Source organism: Exophiala mesophila, assembly GCF_000836275.1.
Source record: "Exophiala mesophila strain CBS 40295 unplaced genomic scaffold supercont1.2, whole genome shotgun sequence".
Taxonomy (NCBI): domain Eukaryota; kingdom Fungi; phylum Ascomycota; class Eurotiomycetes; order Chaetothyriales; family Herpotrichiellaceae; genus Exophiala; species Exophiala mesophila.
Genome location: NW_015622505.1, coordinates 1,316,304 through 1,340,919, shown reverse-complemented (window position 1 = coordinate 1,340,919; position 24,616 = coordinate 1,316,304). Strand labels below are relative to the sequence as shown.

General features: G+C 51.3%; 7 protein-coding genes across 7 annotated transcripts; 1 reads left to right on the top strand and 6 right to left on the bottom strand.

Moving 5' to 3' along the window:
• Window positions 1-480: 480 nt before the first annotated feature.
• Window positions 481-2,877, bottom strand: PV10_02376 (uncharacterized protein; the record flags this gene model as incomplete). Its single annotated transcript, XM_016366681.1, has 2 exons — window positions 481-2,648; window positions 2,763-2,877. 2 exons carry the CDS (start codon window positions 2,875-2,877, stop codon window positions 481-483), a joined length of 2,283 nt encoding a protein of 760 aa, XP_016226199.1.
• Window positions 2,878-3,531: 654 nt separating this feature from the next.
• Window positions 3,532-5,890, bottom strand: PV10_02375 (uncharacterized protein). Its single transcript, XM_016366680.1, has one exon. It carries the CDS (start codon window positions 5,883-5,885, stop codon window positions 3,609-3,611), a length of 2,277 nt encoding a protein of 758 aa, XP_016226198.1. The 5' UTR covers window positions 5,886-5,890; the 3' UTR covers window positions 3,532-3,608.
• Window positions 5,891-6,161: 271 nt separating this feature from the next.
• PV10_02374 (uncharacterized protein) lies at window positions 6,162-8,225 on the bottom strand. The gene is made up of 2 exons (XM_016366679.1): window positions 8,088-8,225; window positions 6,162-8,001 (listed from the first exon to the last, which is right to left on the bottom strand). Exons 1-2 carry the CDS (start codon window positions 8,098-8,100, stop codon window positions 6,419-6,421), a joined length of 1,596 nt encoding a protein of 531 aa, XP_016226197.1. The 5' UTR covers window positions 8,101-8,225; the 3' UTR covers window positions 6,162-6,418.
• Window positions 8,226-10,281: 2,056 nt separating this feature from the next.
• Window positions 10,282-12,486, top strand: PV10_02373 (uncharacterized protein). Its single transcript, XM_016366678.1, has 2 exons — window positions 10,282-10,648; window positions 10,719-12,486. The coding sequence occupies exons 1-2, from the start codon at window positions 10,428-10,430 to the stop codon at window positions 12,172-12,174; spliced, it is 1,677 nt and encodes a 558-aa protein (XP_016226196.1). The 5' UTR covers window positions 10,282-10,427; the 3' UTR covers window positions 12,175-12,486.
• A 35-nt stretch (window positions 12,487-12,521) lies between these two features.
• Window positions 12,522-16,366, bottom strand: PV10_02372 (uncharacterized protein). The gene has a single exon (XM_016366677.1). It carries the CDS (start codon window positions 16,132-16,134, stop codon window positions 12,697-12,699), a length of 3,438 nt encoding a protein of 1,145 aa, XP_016226195.1. The 5' UTR covers window positions 16,135-16,366; the 3' UTR covers window positions 12,522-12,696.
• A 1,523-nt stretch (window positions 16,367-17,889) lies between these two features.
• Window positions 17,890-19,777, bottom strand: PV10_02371 (uncharacterized protein). The gene is made up of 3 exons (XM_016366676.1): window positions 19,647-19,777; window positions 19,499-19,530; window positions 17,890-19,406 (listed from the first exon to the last, which is right to left on the bottom strand). Exon 3 carries the CDS (start codon window positions 18,875-18,877, stop codon window positions 18,140-18,142), a length of 738 nt encoding a protein of 245 aa, XP_016226194.1. The 5' UTR covers window positions 18,878-19,406; window positions 19,499-19,530; window positions 19,647-19,777; the 3' UTR covers window positions 17,890-18,139.
• Window positions 19,778-19,892: 115 nt separating this feature from the next.
• Window positions 19,893-24,553, bottom strand: PV10_02370 (uncharacterized protein). The gene is made up of 3 exons (XM_016366675.1): window positions 21,481-24,553; window positions 20,826-21,432; window positions 19,893-20,775 (listed from the first exon to the last, which is right to left on the bottom strand). Exons 1-3 carry the CDS (start codon window positions 23,919-23,921, stop codon window positions 20,233-20,235), a joined length of 3,591 nt encoding a protein of 1,196 aa, XP_016226193.1. The 5' UTR covers window positions 23,922-24,553; the 3' UTR covers window positions 19,893-20,232.
• Between the last annotated feature and the right edge of the window lie 63 nt (window positions 24,554-24,616).

Below are 24,616 nucleotides of genomic sequence, written 5' to 3'. Positions count from 1 at the left end.
ACTATTTCAACCGTTGGCTTACGCAATCATGTGGACAATACCAGGACCATGTCTGGCAGCCGTTGTGGGAGAGTTACGGCAGATTTCAATTCAGTGCCAACAACCCAATGGAGGTTTCGGGGCCTTTTGTCCTCAATTTGATGTCGGAAAAGAACAACAGCTTCAAGGATGAATACTTCATCAGTAGAAGGAGTGGTGTTCTCGGCGTCGATATCCGTTGCCTCAAACCGATATTGGAATTCCCAGACGGCGAGGTCAATCTAACTTACAATGTTGGCACAAGGGGAAACGGTACTGACAAGCCCTTCTGGCCTCAAGATCTACTCACCGAAGTTGTCGCTTGATATCTGATATCCCGAAGCCGCTAGATGGGACAGATATGAACATAAAAGCAAAGAGGTGAACAAATTTACCTACTGCAAGACAGGGCCGATAATTGAATCAAATTTCTATATCTCAAGGTACTATTACTGATAAATCTCAGCTTCGATGAGACCCGTGTAATTGTGGTGGCACAGAAGTAAGCCATGACATGTTGCTAAGATCGAAAGAAACATCCGAAGGATTCATGAAATCGGAGTCTGGCCACAAGTGCGAGCTGAAAGCCTCGAATCCGTCCGCGCCCCTGAATGACTGACCAAAGCCCCATTCATCCATCTGCATGTTCCCAGATGCTTCTGGGTCATCAGGATCACGAGAAGTCGGCGTATGTCTTTGGGGTCTGAACTCGATCGTTGACTCAGGTAAGTCGGTAGTATGGTCAATGGCGAAAGTTGAGCCGCTTCCAGGCTCTGGCAAATGATCGTTGTTCATATAACTTGGGTCGATAGGCTGTCGGACTTCTGGGGCGCCTTGGGCAGAGTGATGCCGCAAGACCTTGTGGTAGAGCATGTCCAACGTTGCCGCGCACCGTGCAGCATCGGTAGTCAAGTTGGAAAGCTCTTGCAAGATCTTCATGACACTTTCCCAACCTCGGACGATTGCTTCTTCAGAGACGGTGGCGACGACTTCAGGATGCAGGCGTCCTGCGATGATGACGCTTGCTGCCGAATATATGTAAAGAATGCTATACCACCAACCCGGAAGGAGATCATCTAGCTGATCCAGTTGCTTACCTGATGCGATCTCGTAGAAAATATTGATCGTCTCCAGAGCTGTCTCCACACAGCAGATGGAAAATTGTAAGGCGATACGGCGTGGCATTCTAGACTCCAGTGACTGAGAAGTTGATGCCATAGCAACAGGAAGTCGGGCTAGAACAGGCCGAAAGAGGAGCATACGAATGTGACGATGTCTGAGGCGTAATATATTGGTTTGTCGAACTTGGATAGGTGTCTTCACTGCTTCATACTCTGGCCTGAGGGATTGTGGCAAAGCATGAGTCAATGACCATAGTTTGGCGTCCATTTCAAAGATGACTCCCACTGCTCTTTTCCCCATGATACCAAAAAGTTCTGAAAATGGATCTGGAGAGGCTCTTGCGGCGGCGGCCGGGTTGTACAGGGTCAGCCAGATGTCGTTCATTGCTTCATAGAGCTTCAAAGCTTCCACGAAGAAATGGTCAGAAGACTGCACTTGGTCTTGACAATTCTCATCGTAGCACCGACATTCGGACCCATCAAGATGTGCTGTAGGATACGGGACTGCAGCTGCAGCTTCAGGAGTAATGACAGCAGGACGGCCAAGTGTCATAGCCACAGATCGATCCATCAAAACACAGCTGTGCCACAATCTTCGTGATAATTCTGGATCATGGAAGCTGACAATACTGGCAGGTTGGACCGGCTGATCTAGCTCTAGGCTTTGAGCGCATCTTATGGCAAGACCGATAAAGGTCCAGCATCCCTGAGGGTCATTCTTGCTTTGAAGATACTCTCCCAGTACCAGGAAACATTGCACAGTGAGCAGTGAACTTGCGTTGAGAAAGTCGAGGTCGATAAATTCTCGGGCGCGTTCGTAAAAAACGTTTGCCTGTGCACCACGCTCACTGGACTTGGTTTCGCTATCCATGGTACATGCCATACTAAAGATCAGATTGATCAGGCAGAGAAAAGCTGGACCTTCGTCACCGAGATCGTCCCCGGTCCAAAGCCTCGCATAGTACGAGTTGATGGTAGTTGCATCAACAAAAGGATAGACCGCACGACGCCAGTAAGATTCGAGGAGATAGTTCGCTCGCTTTCGTGATGGCAAGACGTAACTTTCCATATGTACTTTCTTAGTGCGCGACCTTTTGCTCTGGTGATATGGCACCTGCGATGCCGATACAGATGTGGCTGGAGACTCTGAAGCTTTGGATGGGGGATCCAGGACGGTTTTGATCCAGTTTGTAAAGGCATGGGCACTGGAATCTTTGTCTGGGTGAGTGACAATGCCCTGATCCTCGCTGGTCAATCCCATCAATGTCATGCTTTGAGGGTGGCTCTCGTCATCTTCATTCACTGGTTCGTCGGGTACGGGAGGCTCCAAGGATTCTTCGGTCGATGCATGAGGCTGATGCGATTTGACGACATCTTTCGATTCCTCAAGCTCTCTGACACGCTCTTGCAGACGACGCAAATCAGCATGAGAGACACCGACGCCTCTTACTTTACGGACTCCCCACGAGCACCGAGTTGACCGGGTGCGCAAGCGGCAGGGGGAGCACACTGCAGAGCAATTAGAACGCTTGCAACGCCAACTAGGTGCTTGGGACTGGCGCCAATGGTGCTAGCATGTTGGCAAGGTCTCCATGAACCTTGCATTACAATGGGGATGCTCACCTGGGCGAACACCGTCACACTTGATTTTCTTTTGGCGGCAGTCATCACACGCAGCGGCCACTCTCCGGATCTTTGCTGGCCTGGAGTTGTCAGCGGAATCATCTTTGGGAGGCATGCCGGCGGTAGGATTCAGACAGGTTGAAGTCTTGGTTTTGGAGAACACAGAGTGAACTTCAACAAGAGCGAGGAGGCCGGAAGTATATGAATCCGCCCTTCAGAATAGCACCTGGGATACTCATGGGATAATCCCGCACACTTGGCGATCCTCCCCCGGCTGGCTGGCCCCAGCGGGTTGACTATTGGATATCCGTGGATCTGGGGAATTCTCTCCTCACAGTAGATGGGATTCTACAGGGGACATTTGTGGGGCATGAGCCAACCAACATCAATTGCATCCTTGATTTATATCCATCCCAAGCCGGATCCTTTCCGGTCGCATCTTGTAGCTGACGGGTATCTGTTTGTCAGCGCACGGCTCTCGGAGGATGGAAGCAGGCTATGAGCAGTCTATGATTGCACGTGGCTTGTCTTGTGTCCGTGTGCACGGTGACAACAGACGAGCCGAGGCGGCTTCTTTGCCAGCAACAACACGCCACAGACGCGCCGACATCGTCAGCACTCCTGACTTCAACAACGCGACTTTGTAGGTTTCACAAAAGACATCCTACGAGGACGATCAAGAGGGAATGGGGTAGAAAGTCCTCATCAACCATGTTGATTTTATCCCTCGAACATGCAATAGCTATGTTCCATTACACCGTCCTCGTCTCATCATGATACTATGTTACAATTCTGTCCCTTGATATCCAGGGTGTATTACTAGAAGTCCACGGACTCTAACCTTCATCACCTCGACCAATTTTCCGTTTCCAACAATCGTTCTCGCATATTCGGCATCTCCGGTATGTCGCTTTTAGGCATGATGAGTCGTCTCAATGAGCTTTTCCGTGGCGGGTGATTCTTTGCCAACTGTCTGTTCGCCGCGGCGTGGTTCTGAAGCAGAATCGAACGAGGCGACAATATGCTTCGGGGTGATGGTTTCGAATATACAACCACGCTTGCAGTGTCGTCGCCTATGGGCAACCAACCTTTCCTGTTCTGTGAAGCCGACATTGCTTCTCCTCGCGACGAATGACCTAGTTTCGAATCTTCATGTACCTCATTCTTGGGTCTGTTCCGGCTCGAAGATCTCACTGGAAAGTCAACGTGGCTATGACCTGATGGAAGACCCAGACCAACTGGGGCATCTGGTTTCTGCTCCACTAATCGATTCTGGTCCATTTCATCAGTTCCTCTAGTTGGCGATGGCAGCGTGGCGTTTGCTTTCTCCGTTGTGCCCTCATGAGGAGAGAATGTCAGCCCGAAGTATGGCCCTTTGTCTTGTTTGCTTTCCTCCGTTTCCTGATCTGAATCCTCTGGACAAGCGCAGAAGGATTGGGGTCGAGACACCGACCGGGTGTCCTCTTTTGGTGCACCCAATGGAGGGAAGAAAGTGATTTCCTCTGGGGATGTCACCAACTCGGCAGACGTCGGCAGAATGTCGATTTTGGGAATAACCAGTTTTGGCGGTTCGTGGGACGATTTGTCTGCTCCTCGATCCCCTGTGTCTCTGGGTTCTTCAGACTTGTTTCCGTTTGTCGCCAGGAGCTCTGTCACTATAGTCTCCTTGCCACCATTGCGCATCGATTGGCTGATTTCCCGGCTCAACAATATCTGGGGTGTTGGGGTACTTGGTCCACTACACGGTGACCACGGAGAATCAGGCTCTTCTACCATATTCGACGGTTCTATCTCGTCAGAATAGTAAGCGACATAGCTGAGCACCGAATCAGTGTCAAAGGCGGTGTCGGACATCGTATCCAGAATCGGAAGTTCGTCAAGTTGCGGCTCCTGGTTCAGTGTCAAAGAGTTGGTGGGACTGGGCGCACAGCTACGCACATATTCTGGTCGATGGTTTCCGTACTTATGTCGACTCTTGTCCGGGACAATGGATTCAGCCCAGCTCCTAAGAGTCGGTTTTCGCTGCGGACCGGAATCTAGTCGGCCATATGGGGAACTTGACAGTTGCAATTGGTTGAATTTATCTTCAATGGTTTCAACGATCGACCCTGACGTCTTCCGAGTCCTGAGTCTTCGGAAAAATCCCTTGGTGCTTATCAACGATGCTGGGGAAGAGCTGATCTGTGAGTCACTTGCATTAGACTTCTCATCATCCTGCGATTTGGACCCACTTCCAAAGGGCGAGGATATGGAGCGTCGTAGGCTTCTGAATCTGGTGAGGGGCTTTGCCTGGCTCGGAAGATCGCTCCCGTCGTCAAGGATATGGAGTGCTTCTGCAACCCCTCGTTTCACGGATCTGCCGCGCGATGGCGTTGAAGGTAGGTCATGCAGATCGCTCGAGTCATCACCCTCATCGTCGGCATCATCAAGCTCATAATGAAGCCCAGTTGGAAGGGCGAAGCCATATCGTCGGTTTCGCTTAGAGTGAGAAGACGTGCTCATTCCAAGGCTTGAAATTGAACTCAGGCAAGTTGAAGCAATGGATGGTGCCCGCGATTGAGCTTTGTTTGATGTGGAAATCGACACGTCCTCTTCCACAGGGAAAGTCCCCGAGTCAGAAGGCTCAACAGTGATCTCGACATGACTTTCCAGAATCCTCCTTTCATCGTCATCCGAGTCGTTCAAAAGACCAAAAGGTTCCAAACAACCCTTTGTGGGAAGCATTTCAAATTGCATGTCGTCGATTTCAATCTTTACATCGCTATCCCAAATGAGGCCCTCTCCATTCATGTCGCACGGTCCCGCTAAACAGGTGCTTGGAAAGGTAGGAGACAACATGTTATTGTTTTTCGACAAGCATTCGTCGCATACTTGATTCAAGAATGATCTTCTGACTGTGCTATGATGTGGACATTGCTGAGGTTCGGCAGGTCTTGGTCGTCTCTTGATCTGTTTGAGCGCGGCTTCGGCGGTCTGGTTGCTTGCTTGCAACCACTCTTCCAGCGGATACTGAATGATAGGAGCAAAGCACGGCGATCGATTTCTGCGGTATGACCGACAGAGAATGCTGTGCTTGTAGTGGCAACCGCATTCGCGATATGTCCAGATCTCGGTCACGCACATTTGGGTGCAGTCGCGAGCATCAAGCACTCTGGAGAAATTCAGAATGGAATTGTTCACTGGTTCTCCACTCGGGTTTATGACATTCTTCGAGCAGGTGGGTTGGAGATTATGTTGTCAGCGCTTAGACCACCCCGGGGTCCGGGGCCACGTCAAAGAGAACGTTTTGTGTTGTTGATTTTACTTTGTGCACATTTCCAGTAATGATCAGAACAAACCCAAGTGCTAGATCACGGCTCAGGGCGCCGGCCTCTGCGCTTGTGTGACACTGATCATTTTGTATAACCTTGCCTAACCTATGGTGGATTGTTTTCGATGTCAGGGCGGGTGCATGTTCGGAGTACATTGGTCCAAGACACGCCAGGGCCAACAAGCCTGATTTGGTGGCACAGGGTCGGAGACGTTTACTGAGGTAAAGAGGGAGTACAAGAAGAGCTGATGAAGTTGATGAAGTTGATGCTTTACGAATTGAGACCCTGTGTTGCCTGTATACGTCCCGACAACCAGATCCAACCATCGCAAAACATGTCAATAGGCTACCGGCTGTCATCAGACTTGGCAAAGTCTATCCAACACTCATGCTCCACCACTTTGGGAGTGGTCTCGTCGTGAAAGACCTCAAACCGGCTTGTAATACCTGGCGACGTGTCCGGATGCCGTGCAGTGGTATTGTAGTTGCGATACAGCGCAGCAAGCAGAGTCATCATCTCTGCGTTGGCCAAATGCATGCCGATGCACATTCGTGCGCCACTCGAGAAAGCCCAGAAGTAGCGGTTCTTCAGGTCCGCCTCAGGGATCAGGGTTCCGGAATCTGTCAGCCACCTGTCTGGTTGAAAAGTCAACGGCGAGGGATAGATTTTCTCGTCTCGATGCAGGCTGTATGGGGACATGCCAACGACTGTACCAGCGGGGATATGGTACCCATCAATCACGACGTCAATTAATGATGAACGTGGCTCGAACGTTGGCAGCGGCGCGTACATTCGCAAAGCTTCTCGAATCACTGCATTCAAGTAAGACAGTTGTGTCAAATCACGCGGATTTGGTATTCCATTTTCATCGACGTCGAGACCCGAGAGTTCTGCCTGCAACTTGGTCTGAATATGTTTATGCTGAGGGAGAGAAAGTGCCCAAATCATGAACATGAGTGAGTCTGAAGTCGTGTCGATGCCCGCAAGAAGATGATCGGCACACTCCGAGGCGATGTCCATATCTGACAGGTGGGTCTCTCCTTGTACCTTGAAAAGTCGACCGATGACGGTCTTGTCGGCTGAATCAGCCTTTTCAGAAGCCGGGGCGTTCTTAAAGCTGTAAAAGGCCTTGAGCGCATGTTGGCGAATCCCCGAATATGTAAAGGGCTTCTTCATCGGCATCAGTCCCAGGGAGGTGAGCGTCTTTTCCATCAGCCCTGTTCTGGTGGTGATCCATTTGGTCCACGCAGGGAAATGCACAGTGAACCAAGCCAATCGCCTCCTGGCTGGGTTGAGGATGTCTCCGATAAGTTCACGATCAGGGCCAGTCAGGGCCGATGTACCACCATGGTGCGGTCCATACACGAATTCGGAGATGGCGTCGAATGAAAAGTAGTGAAGGCTTGAAAAGATTTCACTTGCAGTCTCTGGTTCTTTCTCGATCAAAGCGAGAAACCCGGCGACTTTTCTCTTGACCAACGAGGAGAATTGTTGGTTCAGAACAGTCTGATTGGCGTAGATATTGCTGACCAACTTCTTGCGGTCACGATGTTGCTTGCCGGAAGCAAAAGTGAAGAGATTCTGTCGCCCATAAGCGTCAAACATGCGGTAGAAAGAAGTCCTTTCAAAACCACTCCCTGCTCCATAGATGGTTCTCAGGGCAGTCAGGCTATTGAAAGACACTTCATTAGGCCCAATTCGAACAACAGGTCCATAGGCTTGGTGTAGATGGTGAATGGCATGCACATATCGTGTGCGCCATGCGTCCAGCGCTAATCTAAACCTCGTGGCTCTGTAGATCCATGGTCCCGGGATCTTATTCAGCCTGGCATTTTGGGGAGACGGCCAGCCCAGGATAGCCACGAGGACGCAAGCAAGGAGAATCGGTAAGATCCAGGTTGTAATCGGCAATCCGAAAAGACTTATCCCTGTTCGATGGGAGAAGACCCGTCAGCATGATCGCCGCCTATCAAGTTCTACGCGATGCATGCCATGGAGAGCATGGGCGGCTTACCTGCTAACATCATGTTGCCGAGCTGCTTCCCGGTAGTTGGAAGCTCCACAGTGCATCAATTCGACTCTTTCCAGTATTCAGACGTGTCGGTGTCCTCCAGACCCCCTGAACTTGACGATAAAGAGATGTTGTTGTCCCCATCATTCACTTGGTTGCTCTCAAGCTAGAAATGCCCATGGGATGCGCCGCTCTTGTCCGTGAACGCAACCAACAAGTCCTAAACTGCGGGCATGGTGGGCTAGACTAGCGTAAGCTCCCGTCAAGATGAAGCTGGAGGGGCCCAATAAGCACGGGGACGAGCCCAATAAGCACCCACTGGGTGACATCCCCGCCTATGTGGCCCATTGAAATCATGTCACTAAGGAGGCATACCAAGCTCTGGCAAGCCGCCACTCAACTCAACCTCAAGCCCAAGGCGATCTCCTCCGTCCATGTGTGGAATGCGGTCATCTCCTTGGGAATATTGTTTCTTGGCTTATGTTGCTCTGTAATCGCCTTGGGAATACACGAGTAATTTATCCACATGGCATGAACGATCTGACAATTGAGCAACCGCCGAGCAAAGCATTGACACTCGGTCGGAGCGGACATGTTCGACAAGAATGCTGCCCTTTGTCTATCGAAGTTAAACCGCGTACGGAGTAGTAAACCCGTCGACGTTATCTAGGGATCCTTGCAATCCTCGTGGATTCAATTACTCCTTGCAGCATGATCGTGGGATATGGCCCGTTGGGGCTCACTGAGGGGTGTGCTGATGTTTGCATACGAAACGCCATTCGATCCTCCTTGCACTAAACGATTGGGGTCATGCTATGCACGCAAATGTAACGTTCTTAGACCCGGCCTACCTAGACCAGCGCCTCCTTTTCCCAGATCGTTTCTAGAAGACCGGTCAATTACTTTATTTGCCACCGGTTCGGAATAATAACACTCCCAGAATACGAGGTAGCCTTACGCCGCACGCTCATTGTGGTGAAGTACTGCCGAGTTCAGGCGGATCTATAGCGAGGGCAAAGAATACGATGAACTAGATTGCTTAGAGTGGCCGTCCTAAGCCAACATCACTTATAGATCAGGACTCTGCCTGCACCATTGTCACTTGCTTTGAATCTGTGGGCGGCGAGCCCAACACCCCGCGACTCTATTGATTGTATGTGGGGAAGACTTTGCCGACTCAGTGACGCTCGACTGACTTGGTGTCAATACCCCAGCATCTAATTGAATAGTTTGGTTCCAGGTTCATTAGTGAACATCCCAAGAACGCCTCGTGCCAGACGGATTTGAACGTCCCGAGGAACAAATAACGGAGATGACCTATAAAGCATAGGATTGCATTAAAAAAAATAAGCCTCATACGCAGGTGCGGGACGTATCTATCTCGCAGATCATGGCCCACAAGGTCCAGGCCAAGTGCACAACTACTGGACATGGCGGCTTTTATCATCGAGACCACATCATTAGGCGTAGAGTTTCGGCCGCATAAATTGAGTAAAATTGGGGTATCGACCATGATAAGGAGCGCAATTCATATGACCCCGACTAAAGGTCGTGGATCAGGATCAGGCGACACGAGGGAACCGCCAATGTGGACAGATCAAGGTGAGATTGCCGGTGGCGGGCAGATGCTTGCACTCGCTCTCGCTCTCGCTCTCTCTGTCTCTGTCATACGGTACTGAGTATACGAGCACACACACCCACACTCATACTTGGTGCAGGGTCAAGGCGAGGAGAGAGTCTTGGGCTGGGCTTATCAGACGCCTCTTGCGGGCTTGACAGGCCTTATTTTGAGACCCAGGCATCGGTAGAGAGGATTCTCCAATGACAAGACCTCTCGGTGGGCCGACCCTTACGCCAGATAACTGGAGCGAGGGTTGCTCACTGGCTACACGCCCACTTCCGAAAGTAAGATAGCTAAGCATTTAGTGGAGGCCGACTCAAGACTTACCAGGATACCTTATCGCAAGTCAGTCGAACAAGAACCAGAAGCCAACGAATGCCCTGAATGGATTTCGCTTGCAGTCATCATGCACTGGGGAATGACGATCACACTACAGTGGCCATGCGTGAGTGACATGGTGCCATGTTACCTTCGTATCGCTCTGCAGCCAGCGCTGAGCAAATTAAATCGCGGAGTTGAGCAAGGTTATAAAGAGCGATTCCTTCGCTCCACCGCACGGTAGGTCACAGTCTTTGTGTTTCTCTCTGCATTGTGTGCGCGTCTAGCCGTCCACAAATAGACGCCGGACTGAACAGCAAACCCCCATTTTATTGAGATCTTCCCTCTTTGTTTAGGGTGATTTGGTTCTTTGGTGCCTCTGCTTGCTTGCTAGCTGCTGGACCATGTCGAGCTCTCCAGAGCTCTCAGACCCCGAGAAGGGCGTCGAGCCCGTGAAGGCTGAGAGCAAGAGTGACCGACGGCATTCCTTCACAGGTCGCAAGTCATCGGTTGCAGCGTCGATTGTTGCAGCGGATCTTTTGGACGAAAGATATGCCACCACTCAGCGTGGTCTCAAGAGCAGACATGCTCAAATGATTGCCCTCGGTGGAACGATTGGTACTGGGTAGGTAACCAGCTCTCGTGTGACCTGGGACTTTTGTTTCACTTTCTAACAGCGTTGATTCATAATATAGTCTTTTCGTTGGATCTGGATCTGTGCTCGCCAAAGGTGGACCAGCGTTCATTCTCGCTGCGTACTGCATCAACACTGTACTAGTGTATTGCGTCGTCACCGCCCTGATTGAGGTTGCAACATATCTGCCTATTCATGGTGGTACCATGTCGTACTACGGCTACCGCTACGTTTCTCGATCTACGGGTTTCGCTCTCGGATACCTTTACTGGTACGCCCTAGGGATCCTCGTGCCCTACGAAATCACTGCTGCTGGCTTGGTCATCAACTATTGGCCCAATGATGTTCACATCGCTGTGTGGATGACCATCATGAGTGTTGTCATCATCGCGCTCAACTACATGCCTGTGAAATACTACGGCGAAACCGAGTTTTGGTTCGCTGGAACAAAGGTCATTCTGATGATTGGTCTTTTGCTTCTATCCTTCATCCTCTTCTGGGGCGGTGGCCCAAGCAGAGATCGTCTGGGGTTCCGGTACTGGCGCGACCCTGGCGCAGCAAATCCATACATCAAGACCGGAGATGCAGGCTACACCATCTCGTTCTTCTCCACGCTGGTCTCGTCTGTGTTCCCCTTCACCTTTGCACCAGAACTTCTCGTGGTCACCGGTGGAGAAATGGAATCGCCACGACGAAACCTGCCCGTTGCAGGAAAACGCTACTTTTACCGTCTCATAATCTTCTACATCTTTGGAGTTTTGGCCATCGGCGTTACTTGCCCCAGTAACGATTCAAGACTGACTGACGGCGGTGCGGGTGCAGGCTCGTCCGCGTTCGTTGTGGCCATTGCTGATGCTGGAATCTCAACTCTCCCTTCAATTGTCAACGCTGTCATCTTGATATCCGCCTGGTCCTCTGGAAATTCGTTCCTGTACATCTCCAGCCGTGCTCTGTACAGTTTGGCGGTCCAGGGCTCCGCTCCTCGCATCTTCAAAACCTGCAATAAATGGGGTGTTCCGTGGGTCGCAGTCACAGCCTCCTCTCTCTTTTGCGGCCTGACCTACCTGAATGTAGCATCAAGTGGTGCTACAGTTTTCAACTGGCTTGTAAATCTGACAAATACAGCTGGTATGACTTCCTGGGTGGTGTGTATGATCGTCTACCTTCGATTCAGAAAAGCCATGGGCGCTCAAGGGGTCGAAAGACCATACCGAAGTTGGGTTCAACCTTACGGCGCATATATTGCCATGGTTGCCTTTACTCTCCTGTGTCTGATTAACGGATTCACCGTCTTCTTCCCCGGGCGTTTCTCCGCCTCAAATTTCCTTACTGCATACATCGGGATCCCCATTTTCCTCGGCCTGTATTTTGGCCACCGACTCGTTTTCTGGAAGGACAAGTGGGCATGGGATCCTGAAGAGGTCGATCTCCAGACTGGTTTACAAGAGATTATCAATGCAGAACGCCCTGCCAAGAAGAGAAAGGGTCTGGGGAAGATTTGTCTCATTGTCGAGTAGATGAATGTCGAAATTTCCGTGAAGTATTCAATGATACACACTCTCTCTACGTCCAATATGGCAATTCAAACTGTGTGATTCGTATCATGGAACATGAAAGGCCTCAAGTCACAAATGGGAAGATCCAGGATGCATGACCCAACCCTAGCCCCGATTGTTGGCTTGCATATTCTTGGTTTCAGTCTTCAGGTACTCCAGATCGCGATCTTCATGAAATCTGGAGATGAAATAAAAAAAACGGAAAAGTGGTGCATTGGCCTTGACGACCCCTTTCAAGATACTTTCGTATAGTATTCATTTGCTATTTCAAGCCATGCAATATATTGACGAAGATTCATTCCTATCACGGTCGCTTTCCGTATATATTTGTGACCTATTACGCCTATCTCGATCCTCCATCAAAGGAAGGCAAAATGTCGTGATTACTTATCCAAAACATTCAACTCGTGTGCGTTGGTGAAGAATGTCGAAAAATGAAATCTGATCCCATCGCAATAACATTTCATGAATTTCTGACGGGCTTCAAGCTCGAACCATCCTCCCAATAAGCAAATTCCCCGAACCTGCGCCATAGCTAGGTCGAATTGGCAAAGGTTTTCGTGGTATCATAGTAGTAGCATTTGCAAGACTTGTCCTTCCTGAACTCCGTAAACCAGAAGCCGTTTCAGAGCCGTGGCTTGTGCCACGTGAATATGGTTGATCAACCTGGGGTGGGTGCAAGTCCTCAGATACATGGGGAACCTGACAGTGACTACTCCTCACTAGGGAATATGGTTGTTGCGACGAACCCGCCTGAACCATGTTTCCAGTGTTCCGCATGGTGTTTTCATGGATCTGACCATGTTCGAAATTGGGCCCGTGATTAGGCGAAACTTCACGCTTGGAGGAAGCATGTCGTCCATGATTGTCTGAATCAGTCTGGGGTAAGCCATTGTAACTCCCTTGACTGAGTAATCGGCTAGTGTACTCGATATGCTGCCGACGAACATGATGATATTCCTCGTAGTTCCGTGCATACGTCGGATCATAGGCTTCAGAAGGGACAGTATATGAAGTGTCGAGCACGTGCGGTTGGATGCGATGAGGTATGTCGGGATATAGGGGCTCGCCCTTGGAATGTCTCCTTGCATCTGCGTCTGAGGGTTGAGACGAGTAAGCTGTGAGCGCAAGCCCTGCTGATCTCCTGCGAGCCTTCCATGCCGCAGCTTGCGCAGACCATGGATCCATGCTGATGTCTCTGGGTCGCGGAGAATGGGATGGAGGAGGCGGGGGGCAATCATCAGGGGGAATTGGGGGAGGAGAATAATCAGGCGGGGGCCCGGAGCCAGCAGCGATGGATGAGCGTACTGAAGGTGAATAGTCCTCCTGGTAGTGTATATAAGCAGGATTTGGCGAATGAGGTGGAGGAGGGGGGGCTTCAGCGTCGGCAGCGGCCGAGGAAGGGCCCTGAAGCGAAGATGTTCGATAGACAGTCTGCAGCATTTCTGGTGTTATGGGAGGGGCGTCGATGACAAGACTGGCTGGTCGAAGATTTTTACCAGGAATGCCTCCTCGATCGTTAAAGGATCCTTTTCGTGAATGAGCACGCTCATGTTCTTGCATCGACCTCCTTCGAGATTGTAGAAATTGCAAAGCGGTATTGTCATCCATCATTGATCTCGGTCGCGGAACGGCCGTCGAGACGCTATGGGGGTTGGTCGTCTGACGAAATGGCAGGTTCTCGTGAGCCAAATCGTATGGACTTGATCCCAGTGAATTGACCACCGTGCCAAAATCATTGATGATGGCCATAGCGTTGGCGGGTGTGAGTTCTGCGGGTTTGGGCTTGGACTTGAATGATTCATCCCTCGACTTCCCAATCCAGGATCTGGGACGGCTTCGAGACCTCGATCGCTTTGGTTCCACAGAGAATTCCGGTTCCGGGGACGGGAATCTGATATCCTTGATAACAAAATTCATTGTCGAATTGCTGGCCTGCTTGTCTAAGCGGCTATAGGTCTGGTTTAACTCCGGTACTTCTTGGGCGCGAATGCGAAGATTTTCCTGCACGTGAAACGGAATGGCCGGAACAGAGTCTCCTTCCACAGAGCTAACCCTCGTGACCGAGATCTTTGGAGGTGGCTGACTTTGAGGTCTCTTCTTCTGAAGTCTCCTCCGTGTCTTGACAGGTGCGACTTGAATGGCGACAGGATCCGGAACAGGTGACAAGGATTTCGGCGGACGAACGACTTGGTGCAAATCATCGAAAGTTGGGAGGGCCGAAAGAGTGTTGCGCTTCTTAAGAATCGACGATCGCTGCTGGAGTTGAGTCGTTGGTGCTAGTGAAGTCTGTGGGAACTGTGTTTCTTCTGTATCGGGTTGGTCAACTTTCACAGTTGGAGTGAGACTCGGCAGTGGTCTCGGATCCTCTTGAAATGCCTGCACCGAGTAGTTGGAGCTGTAGCCACTGTCTGATTTTTGCATCAATCGACGTGCCTCGGGCCCGTCCAAATTTGTCGGGACAGCTATATTGACGACTGGCTCAAGGGAGTCCTGCTTCTGAAAACACGCGTGGGTGAGCGGATAAAGGACTACAGGTGGTTGGTGAGCCTGATTCTCGCCATGTAGCTGCTTCTCCTCAACTCCCTCTACAGCCATGCCCAGAGATAGGTTCGGTTTGTGAATGACGGAACTTGCACTCGTCGACCTACCAAGGGAACTGATTGAGGACGTCTCTCGCCCTCTGTATGAATCGGAGGATGGGGATCGTCGATGGGATCTGAGTGAAGGGGACTTTTGTAACGAGTCATAAGAACTATGGCGGCGAATGGAGCCAAACAATGATCCTGTCCCTGCGTCTGAGAATGGACTGACCGGCAGTTCAGACATGTATTCCTTTGCGATTTGAGAAGCCTGATCATCCTCTAAATCGAGGGGTATTTTGGTCCTTGGGTCGAGCTCGTCCCAGTTGGTCTCGGCAGCTTGTGCATGGGTTTTGTTTAAGGGTTCCGCAGGATCAGCCATCGGCTGGTTCTGCAGCGGATACTCGACAAATGCTTGAGGAATTTGATCATCAGCATCACCATAATCACTTGAGATGTCTCTTGGCCGCTTGGGGATCAGCAGAAGATGCCTGGAAATTTTGGACATTTCACTGGGTGCGGGAGAGGCACGGCCATTCATAACCTGCAGGGATCCCACTCTGAAGCCCCCGAGATGGGAATATCCCAGTTCCGCAGGGGTACCAGCCCGCTCTCCTGTTCTCGGAGCAGGTGGCCGTCGCCATTCGAGATCGTCTGCGTCGACCAAACTTCTTTCCTCTACCTCACGAATGATAGACTGTCTCTTGGTAGGTACATCCTGCATCTCTTTCGCAGAGGCTTTCCTCGTGGCAGTGCCAGGGGTGAAGGACGATCTGCGGGTTGGAGGGGGGCCACCAGGGTGGACAACGATACAATCGGCAGATGAACTGGGCGTACCAGATTTTGGTAGGTCATCCTTTGCCAGATTGATAGTCTCTTTGCTAGCGGTCTGGCTCAAGTTACTGGCATTGCGTGCAGATATTCGCCGTAGTATGATGGACTTGCTCTTTCTCGGTTTCAGCGAGACGATCAATGCCTCCTGGGCATCGCCTTGGGGTAGAGAGGCAATATCGAAATGGGTCGATATTTGAGCAACGCTCAGGGAAGCGGTGCTCTTCGATGCCTGCTGTGAGGCTGGGGTATCATCGCTGAAGACGTCGCTTTTGATTTGGTGTCTCAAGGCCGGATTATATGGGTGCGGAGACAAAGGGACCGACTGTACGGATTCAGTAGGAGTTGCATCTTGACTTCGAGATTGGGAAGTCGCTTCGTGGTTGACGGCAGTGGAAGACTTGTTGGTGAGAGGCTTGGAGAGACGGTTTCGGCGACGGACTTCTTTGACCTCATTTTGGGGATGGGAAGGCTGCGTAAAAGATTTCCGCTTTCCAAAAGGCGCCATCTTATGTTGTGAGTGAGAAGGATGTCATGAGATCTCCCCCAGATACAACATTAACGATTTAGAGGATGCAGGTATGTGGCTGGAGAAAGAAGGCGAGACAAGCCGAATGAGGCGCTATGGCCATCTACACATATTGGTCATGGGGTAGGAAGAGTGAGGAAAGTTGACGAGGTTTGCAAATTGTCTGTGCCCGATCGGCTGGAAAGGTTTGTCGGGCGGGGCGATGCGAGGCTGTCTGTGCGATGGAGGATCTGTGGAGCCGTGCCGGATGTTAAGAAGCAGAGCGGTCCGGTGTATAACGAAGGAAGGACACGACGATGACCAGTATGATTTTGAAACTGACGCGTATCACTGTATGTGAGCTTGGTGTTTTGTAAAGGCCAAACGAGGGTAGGTGAAGAGCAGGTGGGTAGTGAGAGCCAAAGCTTGGTATATGAAACACATCAGCAACGTGAAACAGGCGAGTTGGAGAGTATTAGTGGTTGTCGAGCAGACGGCGTTGCATGATTAGATAGATGCTCGAGGGAGGAGGGAGCTAGAAGTGTGGTCAAAAGAAGGACGTGGAGGAGGTCGAGATTGAGGTCGAGAATGAAAGACAATTGAGCACCTGCTGTAGATGGTGGTTGATGTGTGGTTGCCTCGTATGCCAGTATTCCAGGGCAAGAGCGACCCGTGGTTCCCCATTGCATTGGATGTGGCGAATCTGATTGGCTGGCAAGGTAACGGATAAACATCATGGTAGCTGGGGCACCGCAAGGCCAGGAGTCTGAAACAGGGAAAGAACGTCAGCCCAAACGCACACTAACCCGGTTTTTGGTTGGAAGCGCATGGGCCGACAACCCTAATTATCGCCTCAGCCACACCTAAAACTCGATCATTACGCAAGCGAGATTTCTTAAGTTGGGTGTAGCTAGCCTTGCACGCCTTGTCACTTTGTGTGCCTTGTTAGGTTGGGGGCCACTGGGGGCTTACAGAGGCCCCTTCGGCCCTCGGCCCCTTGGCCTCTGAGGCCTACCAACCAACCAGTCGCTCGAAAGTGCGAAATTCTAGGAGACGCTCGCTACCTGCCCTGCCCCCGGCAATTACGCCACACCAACGAGCCTCTTAATTTGGGGACCCCGGAGAACATTCACCAGTGACACTGGGCAATGGTTTCGACCTTTCTTAGACGAGGTTTGGTGAGACGTCTATGATGCAAAAGGACGATCAAGTCCAAGTTCACTATGCAGTCAATCACGAGTAAAGATGATCGCCCGATGGATGGTGTCTGTGCATGCATGTACGGAGTATCCATACAAGCTCACTTCTGTCGGAGAAGATATCCTAAGGATCCACGCCTTGATGGCATTCATGCACATGGACCTTGACCGCTTCTTATCAACAAGCACCATCCCCACTCTCCAGAGGTCTCTGAAAGATATCTATTTTTACGTCATCCCCAATGCATGAATCCATGCATTCCCATTCGCAAACATACGGACTATGGACACAGCCAGGAATGTGGCCTTCGCATAAATTGTGATTGTTTGATGGGTGACAATAACAGACATCTACGGAGTACTCGAGAGTCAGGTGACTTCTAGGCTCGATGCACGTGCACTGCCATAGAAAGGGGAGGAATTTACCAGTCAAATTCCACGCCTCATCCCAGTCACCTCCAACCATATGCATACCCTCCAATACTCCTCCTTAAAAGTAAAACAATCTACGGAAATAAGAAACATTGAAATGTATTACACGGACAGGACATAAAGATTGGTCGATGTTGAAAATATTGATTTTATTCTTTTATTACTAAGAATGAATGCTATTGGGTCAATGCCCTAATGTGATGGATATGCTTTGTGTGAGTGATTGTCATAAACGCTCCCAAGCTTTCAATGCCATGAGATGACTGCAATAAGAAATCCTCGCTATGCATGCCAAATACAAAATCCTCCATGTGTGAACTCAATCGCTCCAAGTGAACCGGGATTAATGTTGTACAATCATAAGACTCGCCAATCTACTCAACTCGGATTCTTCGGCTCTCTGGGGCGGGAGCCTTGGGAACCACGATGCTGAGGATGCCGTTCTTCAATGATGCTTTAACGGCATCTTGGTTGACTCTGGTGGGGAAGTTGAAACTGCGTGAGAATTCACCCACGTGTCGCTCTGAGATCCAGTATTGATGTTCTGGGGCGGCAGGGGTCGCTGGCTTGTCTGTCTTTGCGACTTCGGCCGATGGAGCTTCAGCGGCAGCAACTGCTGAACCATTGGCTGGCTCATCGTCCTCGACGGTGGCGTGGTGGGACTTGTCGCTTGCAGCATCGGAATGAACGTCCTCAATTGCCGCCTTCTCTTTGCCGGCCTCAATCGCACCGGGTCGGCGACCGGATTCTGAGTGTCGTTCGGTCCGGCCCTTGATGATCAAGGTGTGTTCATCAGTGAACTCGATGCTGAGGTCCTTCTGGTCAATTCCAGGCAATTCACCTTCGAGAGCGTAAGCCTCCTTTGACTCTCTGAGGTCGAATCTCGGATTCCAGGTTTTGTTTTGCCGAGATGCTCGTGAAAGCTCGTTGAACGTCTCGTCAAACAGGTTGAAAAGGGGGCCAATGTCGTGGCTGATGGGAGAAGTGCGCGCGGGCGCATATGCGAATCTTGGGAAGAGGAGAGACATTTTTGGTGATGAGGTGGAAATTGGGCAAGAAGATTTGATAATTCTTGATGCTCGAGGGATTACTCTGTTTCTGGTGGAATGCATAAGACTGATCTGAAGAACTGAGGTCGGATTCGAGAAACCCCAACTTCAACCACTCCTTTATAGCCGCGCATCTCGAATCAATCGAATATGGTGGTCGCAATCAGAACCCAGTCGTATGTTCGTCACCTGCTGACTCGACTTTGCTAGATGTTTCCAGGCGACGCAAGCATTCTTCGTGCCTGTTCCAAAAGTGGCGAAATGTTTCTCCGGAGAGCCATGGGATTCCATCCAGTCACGTGATATCGACACCCACGAATCGAACACGAATCGACAAGATCTATGCACCCTCATGTCGTCGACACGATGTCTAAGGCTGGAGAATTGATTGCGTAAGTAGTTGGCGTCGATCGAGATCTGTTTTGTCAACTTGTTTTGGGGACGTTGATCGACGAGTAATCCTCAGATCCCATGGATGTCCCGCACCCCGGGCGAGGAGTAGAGCTCCAGCTTTCTTCTTCCCAACCTCAACAATGTCTCCACTGCGCTGAAATCCTTTTTGTCAATCGTGCGATTTCGACGGAATTCTCGTCTAGAGGAGCAGACGCCGACGTAAGTGATTGGTCTTTAGTTGCGGTGACGGGCCGAAACCCTTCTAGTTCGGTAGGGTACAACAGGGCTTACCTGGCCGCCTCGCGGAAATTCTCTCTCGTTGCCTGGTTGAATTGGATGTCAGATGAACATTCAAGGACTGACCCTCCAACCTTAAGGGTACTTTAAGGCGTAAATGTGTCTTGTCAAGGGTTGAGGCTCGTCTTTGGAGCTGGCTTACCTCTGGCTTCCGCCCCGCCTCCCGCAGGCACAAGCGGTACAGCTTGATGACCTCGCGCTGAAGGCCTGACAAGCGCATATTCTTGTGACTAGAAATGCAACAATGTTGTCGAACTAGACCTGTTGCATGCTTCTTCTACACATACACAGGAAGAAAATCATGCCCGAAGCTAGTATGACAATCTGCAGCGAAGTACTTCTGCCATAGCGCTCAAATCACTCACGTGACAAATCAAGCATTGCGAGACGTTATAGTGGTTCTCTCCCTCGTACTATCAATCATCCCATTGGGTCGTTCGTATATCTAAGTGCCTTCGGTTCGTAAATAACATCTTCTAGATGAATTCAATAGTCTCTCAATTCGCACTTTAAGAAAAATAGGAGTTGATACTTGACACAGAAGCCATGGCACAACACTTCGACTTTGTCAACATGGCTTGGACACAAAATCGCTATGCTAGCTTCAGGTGCCTTGCCGATACTCCAGCTCCAGGTTCTCTGATCGTCAAGCTTCATGTCAAAGTATTATCCACAAGAAGCCCAAAACGATGATCCTGACACATCTCCCATGCATCTCGTGCTGTCCATTACCTTCCATATTCCAAGCTCGGCACCACAACAGGTCCAAACTTGACCACATTGCCATAAGCGCCCTCGCCTTGGACCAGAAAATCGGCCGCAAGGCTGAGTTTCCCTCCTCCACGTTTCATGCCTGTCTGTCCAAATGTACCGCTGACAATCTCTGGGTCATAGACGACAATAGCCACATAGTTGCGCCGGGGCATCAACTTCCGGTTGGTGGTGGGTTGGCCCGTCACATCGTGGGTGAAGATTTCCATCATGTCTTCTTTGGTATCCGTAGGTTGAGACGGTGTGGACCTTTGGCCGTTGACCGGAATGTAGAGTGGTTTATTGTTATTGAGAAGCTTCATTACATAACCTGGTGGCGGTGTATTGACGACGGAGGAAGATATCAATTGATACATTGTCTTGTGATTCGATGGGTGAGATGGGTCGTGAACAAGGCCTGCGCCGCAGACGTTGACTGCCCCAGAGAGGAACGTGAATCGAATAGACCTTTGCTGCGAGATGCCCTGAAGGGTCCGAATAAAGTATGTCCGTTCAAGATCCTGTGTTCGTTAGTGAGCTCATCTCAACACGGTCGATAGCAACAACTCACCTTTGATTCGTGTGTCCATTGATCCTTGAGCTCATCGAGGACATCAATATCTCCGAAAGGGCTCAAGATGCCGCCCATCAATCCAGATTTGCCCACCGCTCTCTTGACCGAGTCAAATCCAGACCCAACAGCCCCCTTAGCACCGACGACCCCGGCGACAGAGCTGGTCACCCGACCAAGGACATTGTAAGCCCCCGTTACGGCTTTCTTGCCAGTCGCCACTGTGTGCGCAATGGACTCGGCAGCGTCGAGCCTGGGGTAAATCAGAGGAACGGCCACCATCATCAAGCAGTGTTGAATGCTCGGAGGAAGCATTGCGATCTTTGGAAACAGGCCTTGATAAGTCGGGCCAGCCATGACCTGATGAGGATTTCGTTCGCTTCTCGTATCCGGTGCCACAACCGCCACCGCTGGTCCCAAAAACTTGACAAAATGCCACCCAGTGCCGGTGACGGTGAACAAATCTCGATCGTCCGAGACGTCTCGCAGAAGCTCCAACGTGGTATGATGCTGAAACAAAAGATACATCTCAATGCCAATCCGACCAATGTTCTTGAACATGTTACTGAACTGCATATATTCGGGATAAGACCCGAATCCGTCAAAACTATCTCGTGTTAGCTGGGTGTCGGTTTCACGTTGACTGTGCACTTACATGTCATGATCGTCAATCGCCAATACATGGGGTATCTGGGCAAATGCTTCTCGCAAAAATGGCTGATCAAAGTGGCTGGTGTAGTAATGAAAATATGCATGTGTGACGTCCTCTTCATGAGCGGCAGTCCAGACGGCGTTCTTCCTGTTCTCCTTGCCGCTCATCGCAAGCCATTGTTTGAGCGATGGTATCTCCTTCCAAACTCGATCGGCATAGATCTGGCTCCCAAGACCCAACTGGCAGTGGAAGCCGCCGCACTCGGCGTGTTTCTGCATGATGTCTTTCCACATGAACCCCACCCCACCAAGCCTAGCTCGCTCATTAACGCTCACATTTAGAGAGAAATCGTTGCCTGAAGTTGCGATGAAGCGCCAATTTGTCTCATGTTTGCCCGCAACGAGGAATTCGTATCGTGTGCAGCCCAAGTGTGAAGTAATGGCATACGTCCATTGCGCAGGGCCTGCCTCATCCATGACAATATCAATCTCGTACTTGTAGAATGTCCAACGCTGGTGAGCCTGAATGCTGGCTGCCTTGAGCTGGCGTGGATTTGGAGACAGGTCGGCACTCTGGTGTAAGTGAATAGTGGGAGGCTGTGGAGCATCGGTCACCAAGAGAATTGATCCGTACCATATTCCTCGCTCAATGTCCATGTTGGAATAGCGGAGGTAGGGACCAAAGTATACTCCATTGGTCGGAACTATCTTGTAGAGATCAACGCCGGCAGTAGGTGGTGGTCCGGTGAATGCAGTCGGGGCGGACAATCCCATGACACTTTGCTGATCATAGCCGGGGGTCATGGGGAGGCCTGGTGATGCCATGGGCTTTTGGGCGAATGAAAGACCGGGCGATGACAAGGGATTCTGATACATGCTGGCCACTGGCGACATGGGTGTTTCAGCGATATTGAGAGGTGTTGGACCTTTGGGGAATTCCCATTGCGTAGACTGACTTGGAAGATGGATGTAGTAGTATTGACCGGAGTTCGGATCCATATGCGCTATCCAGCCTTCGGGGAGTGGCGGCGGTGAAGCAGGAGGAATCTGCGAAGGTGTCTGAGGCATTTGGTTCGATTGATGTAATTGCTGGGGCTGAGGTTGTTGGGATGGATGAGCTTGTATTGGCACACTCATCCCTGGCTGGCTAATACTGCTGGGAATGCTCTGACGGGGATCGTTGGCAAAAGCTGGGTGGTCGAGCTGGTTGGGTGGTGAAGGTCCTGACGCGACCACGCCCTGAGTAGGAGCAACGAGTGGAGTCGGTGCAGCGCCCGCAGTGCTCCGCCTTTGCTTCTCGTTGGCAGGCTGCCTACCTGAAGTTCCTGGAATCTGTGAATATGCTGGTGGAGGCTCATCGTGTGGCTGAACGCGAGACAATTCGGATTCGACGGGATGTGGTGCACGGCTCGATGATTGCACCGACTGCGCTTGAGAAGTGGGCCGCGAGGACGACCTAGGAGGAGATGACGATGCCTCAGTCACGCCTTGATAGACGGTTGGAGCAGGGTGTGGACTGCTTCCTGGCGCCTCGGTCGGTGTCCAGGGCCTTCGAGGAGGATTGCTTGCCTGCGCCGGTTGTGGCGGTTGTTGAGAGGCATACTGAGCAGCTCGTTGCTGGGAGGCGAGGCTTTGGGCTTGCAAGCTGGTCAGAGTCGCAGTGCCGGCGATGCCAGAGGCAGCATACCGAGCCTCAATGTCGGTCTGTGGTCGCAGAGCGGGACCGGCGATGGGAGTTTCAGGAGGGGGAGGTGAGCCCCTCTGAGCTCTTGTTGTCGAGGTGGAAGCTGTTGAACTGATGCGGTTGATGGAGGAAGGATCTCTAACCTTGAGTCTACTGAAAGCATCGGCAGTGGAATTCGCGGACGGAGGAGGCCAATACTGTTGTTGTTGCTGAGGATCTCGAGTACCTGGCAGAGGGGCGGTGTTGAGTCCGTCAGAACGATTGGGTGCCCGTTGGAAGAGACCCTCCTTGTCTGGGGCTTCAGGTCCCGGCGATTCTGGGAGTGGCTTTGGCATGGTCCCTCTCCGTTCGCCGAGGGTCTGAGCCGGCTTTCCATCGCCTGAGGTTTTTCTCTTCGCTTGTTGTCTTGTGCCACTGCCAGCGCTGACCGACTGGGCTTGTGCCTGATCCGGTGATGTGACCCTCCGCACGTCTGGATATGGATATGGGCTCGTGGACAAGGAGGACTGTGATTGGGCCGAGTAGCCATTGGGACGTGCTTCGGGAAATGGAAGTGAGGGCATTGGGTAGTGGGTGGTGGGTTGAGGCTGCGTCTGCGGGGGAGAACTTTGGGCGGCCGTCTGAGAAATGCCGGACGATGCACTGGCAGTCCTTTTGTTGATGCGCAGTGGCTCAACGATTGTGGGAGAGTCACGGCCTGACGGTCGACCTAGAAACAAGTCGCCATCAGGCCGTCCCATGGATCGCTCTGACACGCTCATGACAGATGCAATAAAGTTGAAGGCGCGGGGGAGGACGATGGCTCTGGGTGTGGAGCGCGGGTGACTGCGGCACCTAACAAACCCTCGACGATCTCCCGTGGCAGGGAGGGTCTCTGGTGTATATCTTTTGAAGCGAACAACAGCAACGGCCTTTTTGCCTGATTGTGTTTCAACCTGACGATGTCGACGAATAGGTCAGTTGGAAGGAGCGAGAGGGTATGGTGGGATGGTATATGGCGGGGTGGGCTGCACAGCGGGCCTCTCGGGCACAGAGGGGTGGCCTGAAGGCGAAGTCGAGGCGAAACGATGTTCAGCTAACCCAACAGGTATGCAACCAGATGGCCACAGATTGAAACACAGAGATGAAAAGAGGAAGTATGAAGCAATAGCGACAGAATCAAGATGGGGAAGTGGGAAGAACAAGAGTGAGTGCAAAGGCGTGTAAGAGGGAAGTCGTGCCTAATCGGCGAAGGGAAGGCTCAACCTTGCATGGTGGAATTGGGGGCGAAACATCAGCGTGTCGTGCGTGTGTGCCTCTACCACTTGGTATCTCATTGGTGATTGGGAGTCTTCGAGATTGTCTGGCGAAGAGGACCACCGCAACGGTCCAATGAAGCCTCAATGCAGGCGTCAAGCCCGTTGTGCCTGGTCATGAAGAGTGACTCTTCAATGCATGGTGTCGATCCTATCGCGGC

What these genes read in the sequence shown, in the direction of transcription:
- PV10_02375 (XM_016366680.1), bottom strand. Translation starts at nt 5,885, where the DNA reads ATGTGCGTGACCGAGATCTGGACATATCGCGAATGCGGTTGCCACTAC.
- PV10_02373 (XM_016366678.1), top strand. Translation starts at nt 10,428, where the DNA reads ATGTCGAGCTCTCCAGAGCTCTCAGACCCCGAGAAGGGCGTCGAGCCC. An exon ending in GGTGGAACGATTGGTACTGG is followed by an intron (nt 10,649 to 10,718) that starts GTAGGTAACCAG and finishes TTCATAATATAG; the next exon opens with TCTTTTCGTTGGATCTGGAT.
- PV10_02372 (XM_016366677.1), bottom strand. Translation starts at nt 16,134, where the DNA reads ATGGCGCCTTTTGGAAAGCGGAAATCTTTTACGCAGCCTTCCCATCCC.
- PV10_02371 (XM_016366676.1), bottom strand. Translation starts at nt 18,877, where the DNA reads ATGCATTCCACCAGAAACAGAGTAATCCCTCGAGCATCAAGAATTATC.
- PV10_02370 (XM_016366675.1), bottom strand. Translation starts at nt 23,921, where the DNA reads ATGAGCGTGTCAGAGCGATCCATGGGACGGCCTGATGGCGACTTGTTT. An exon ending in GCGATTGACGATCATGACAT is followed by an intron (nt 21,433 to 21,480) that starts GTAAGTGCACAG and finishes AACACGAGATAG; the next exon opens with TTTTGACGGATTCGGGTCTT. An exon ending in AATGGACACACGAATCAAAG is followed by an intron (nt 20,776 to 20,825) that starts GTGAGTTGTTGC and finishes TAACGAACACAG; the next exon opens with GATCTTGAACGGACATACTT.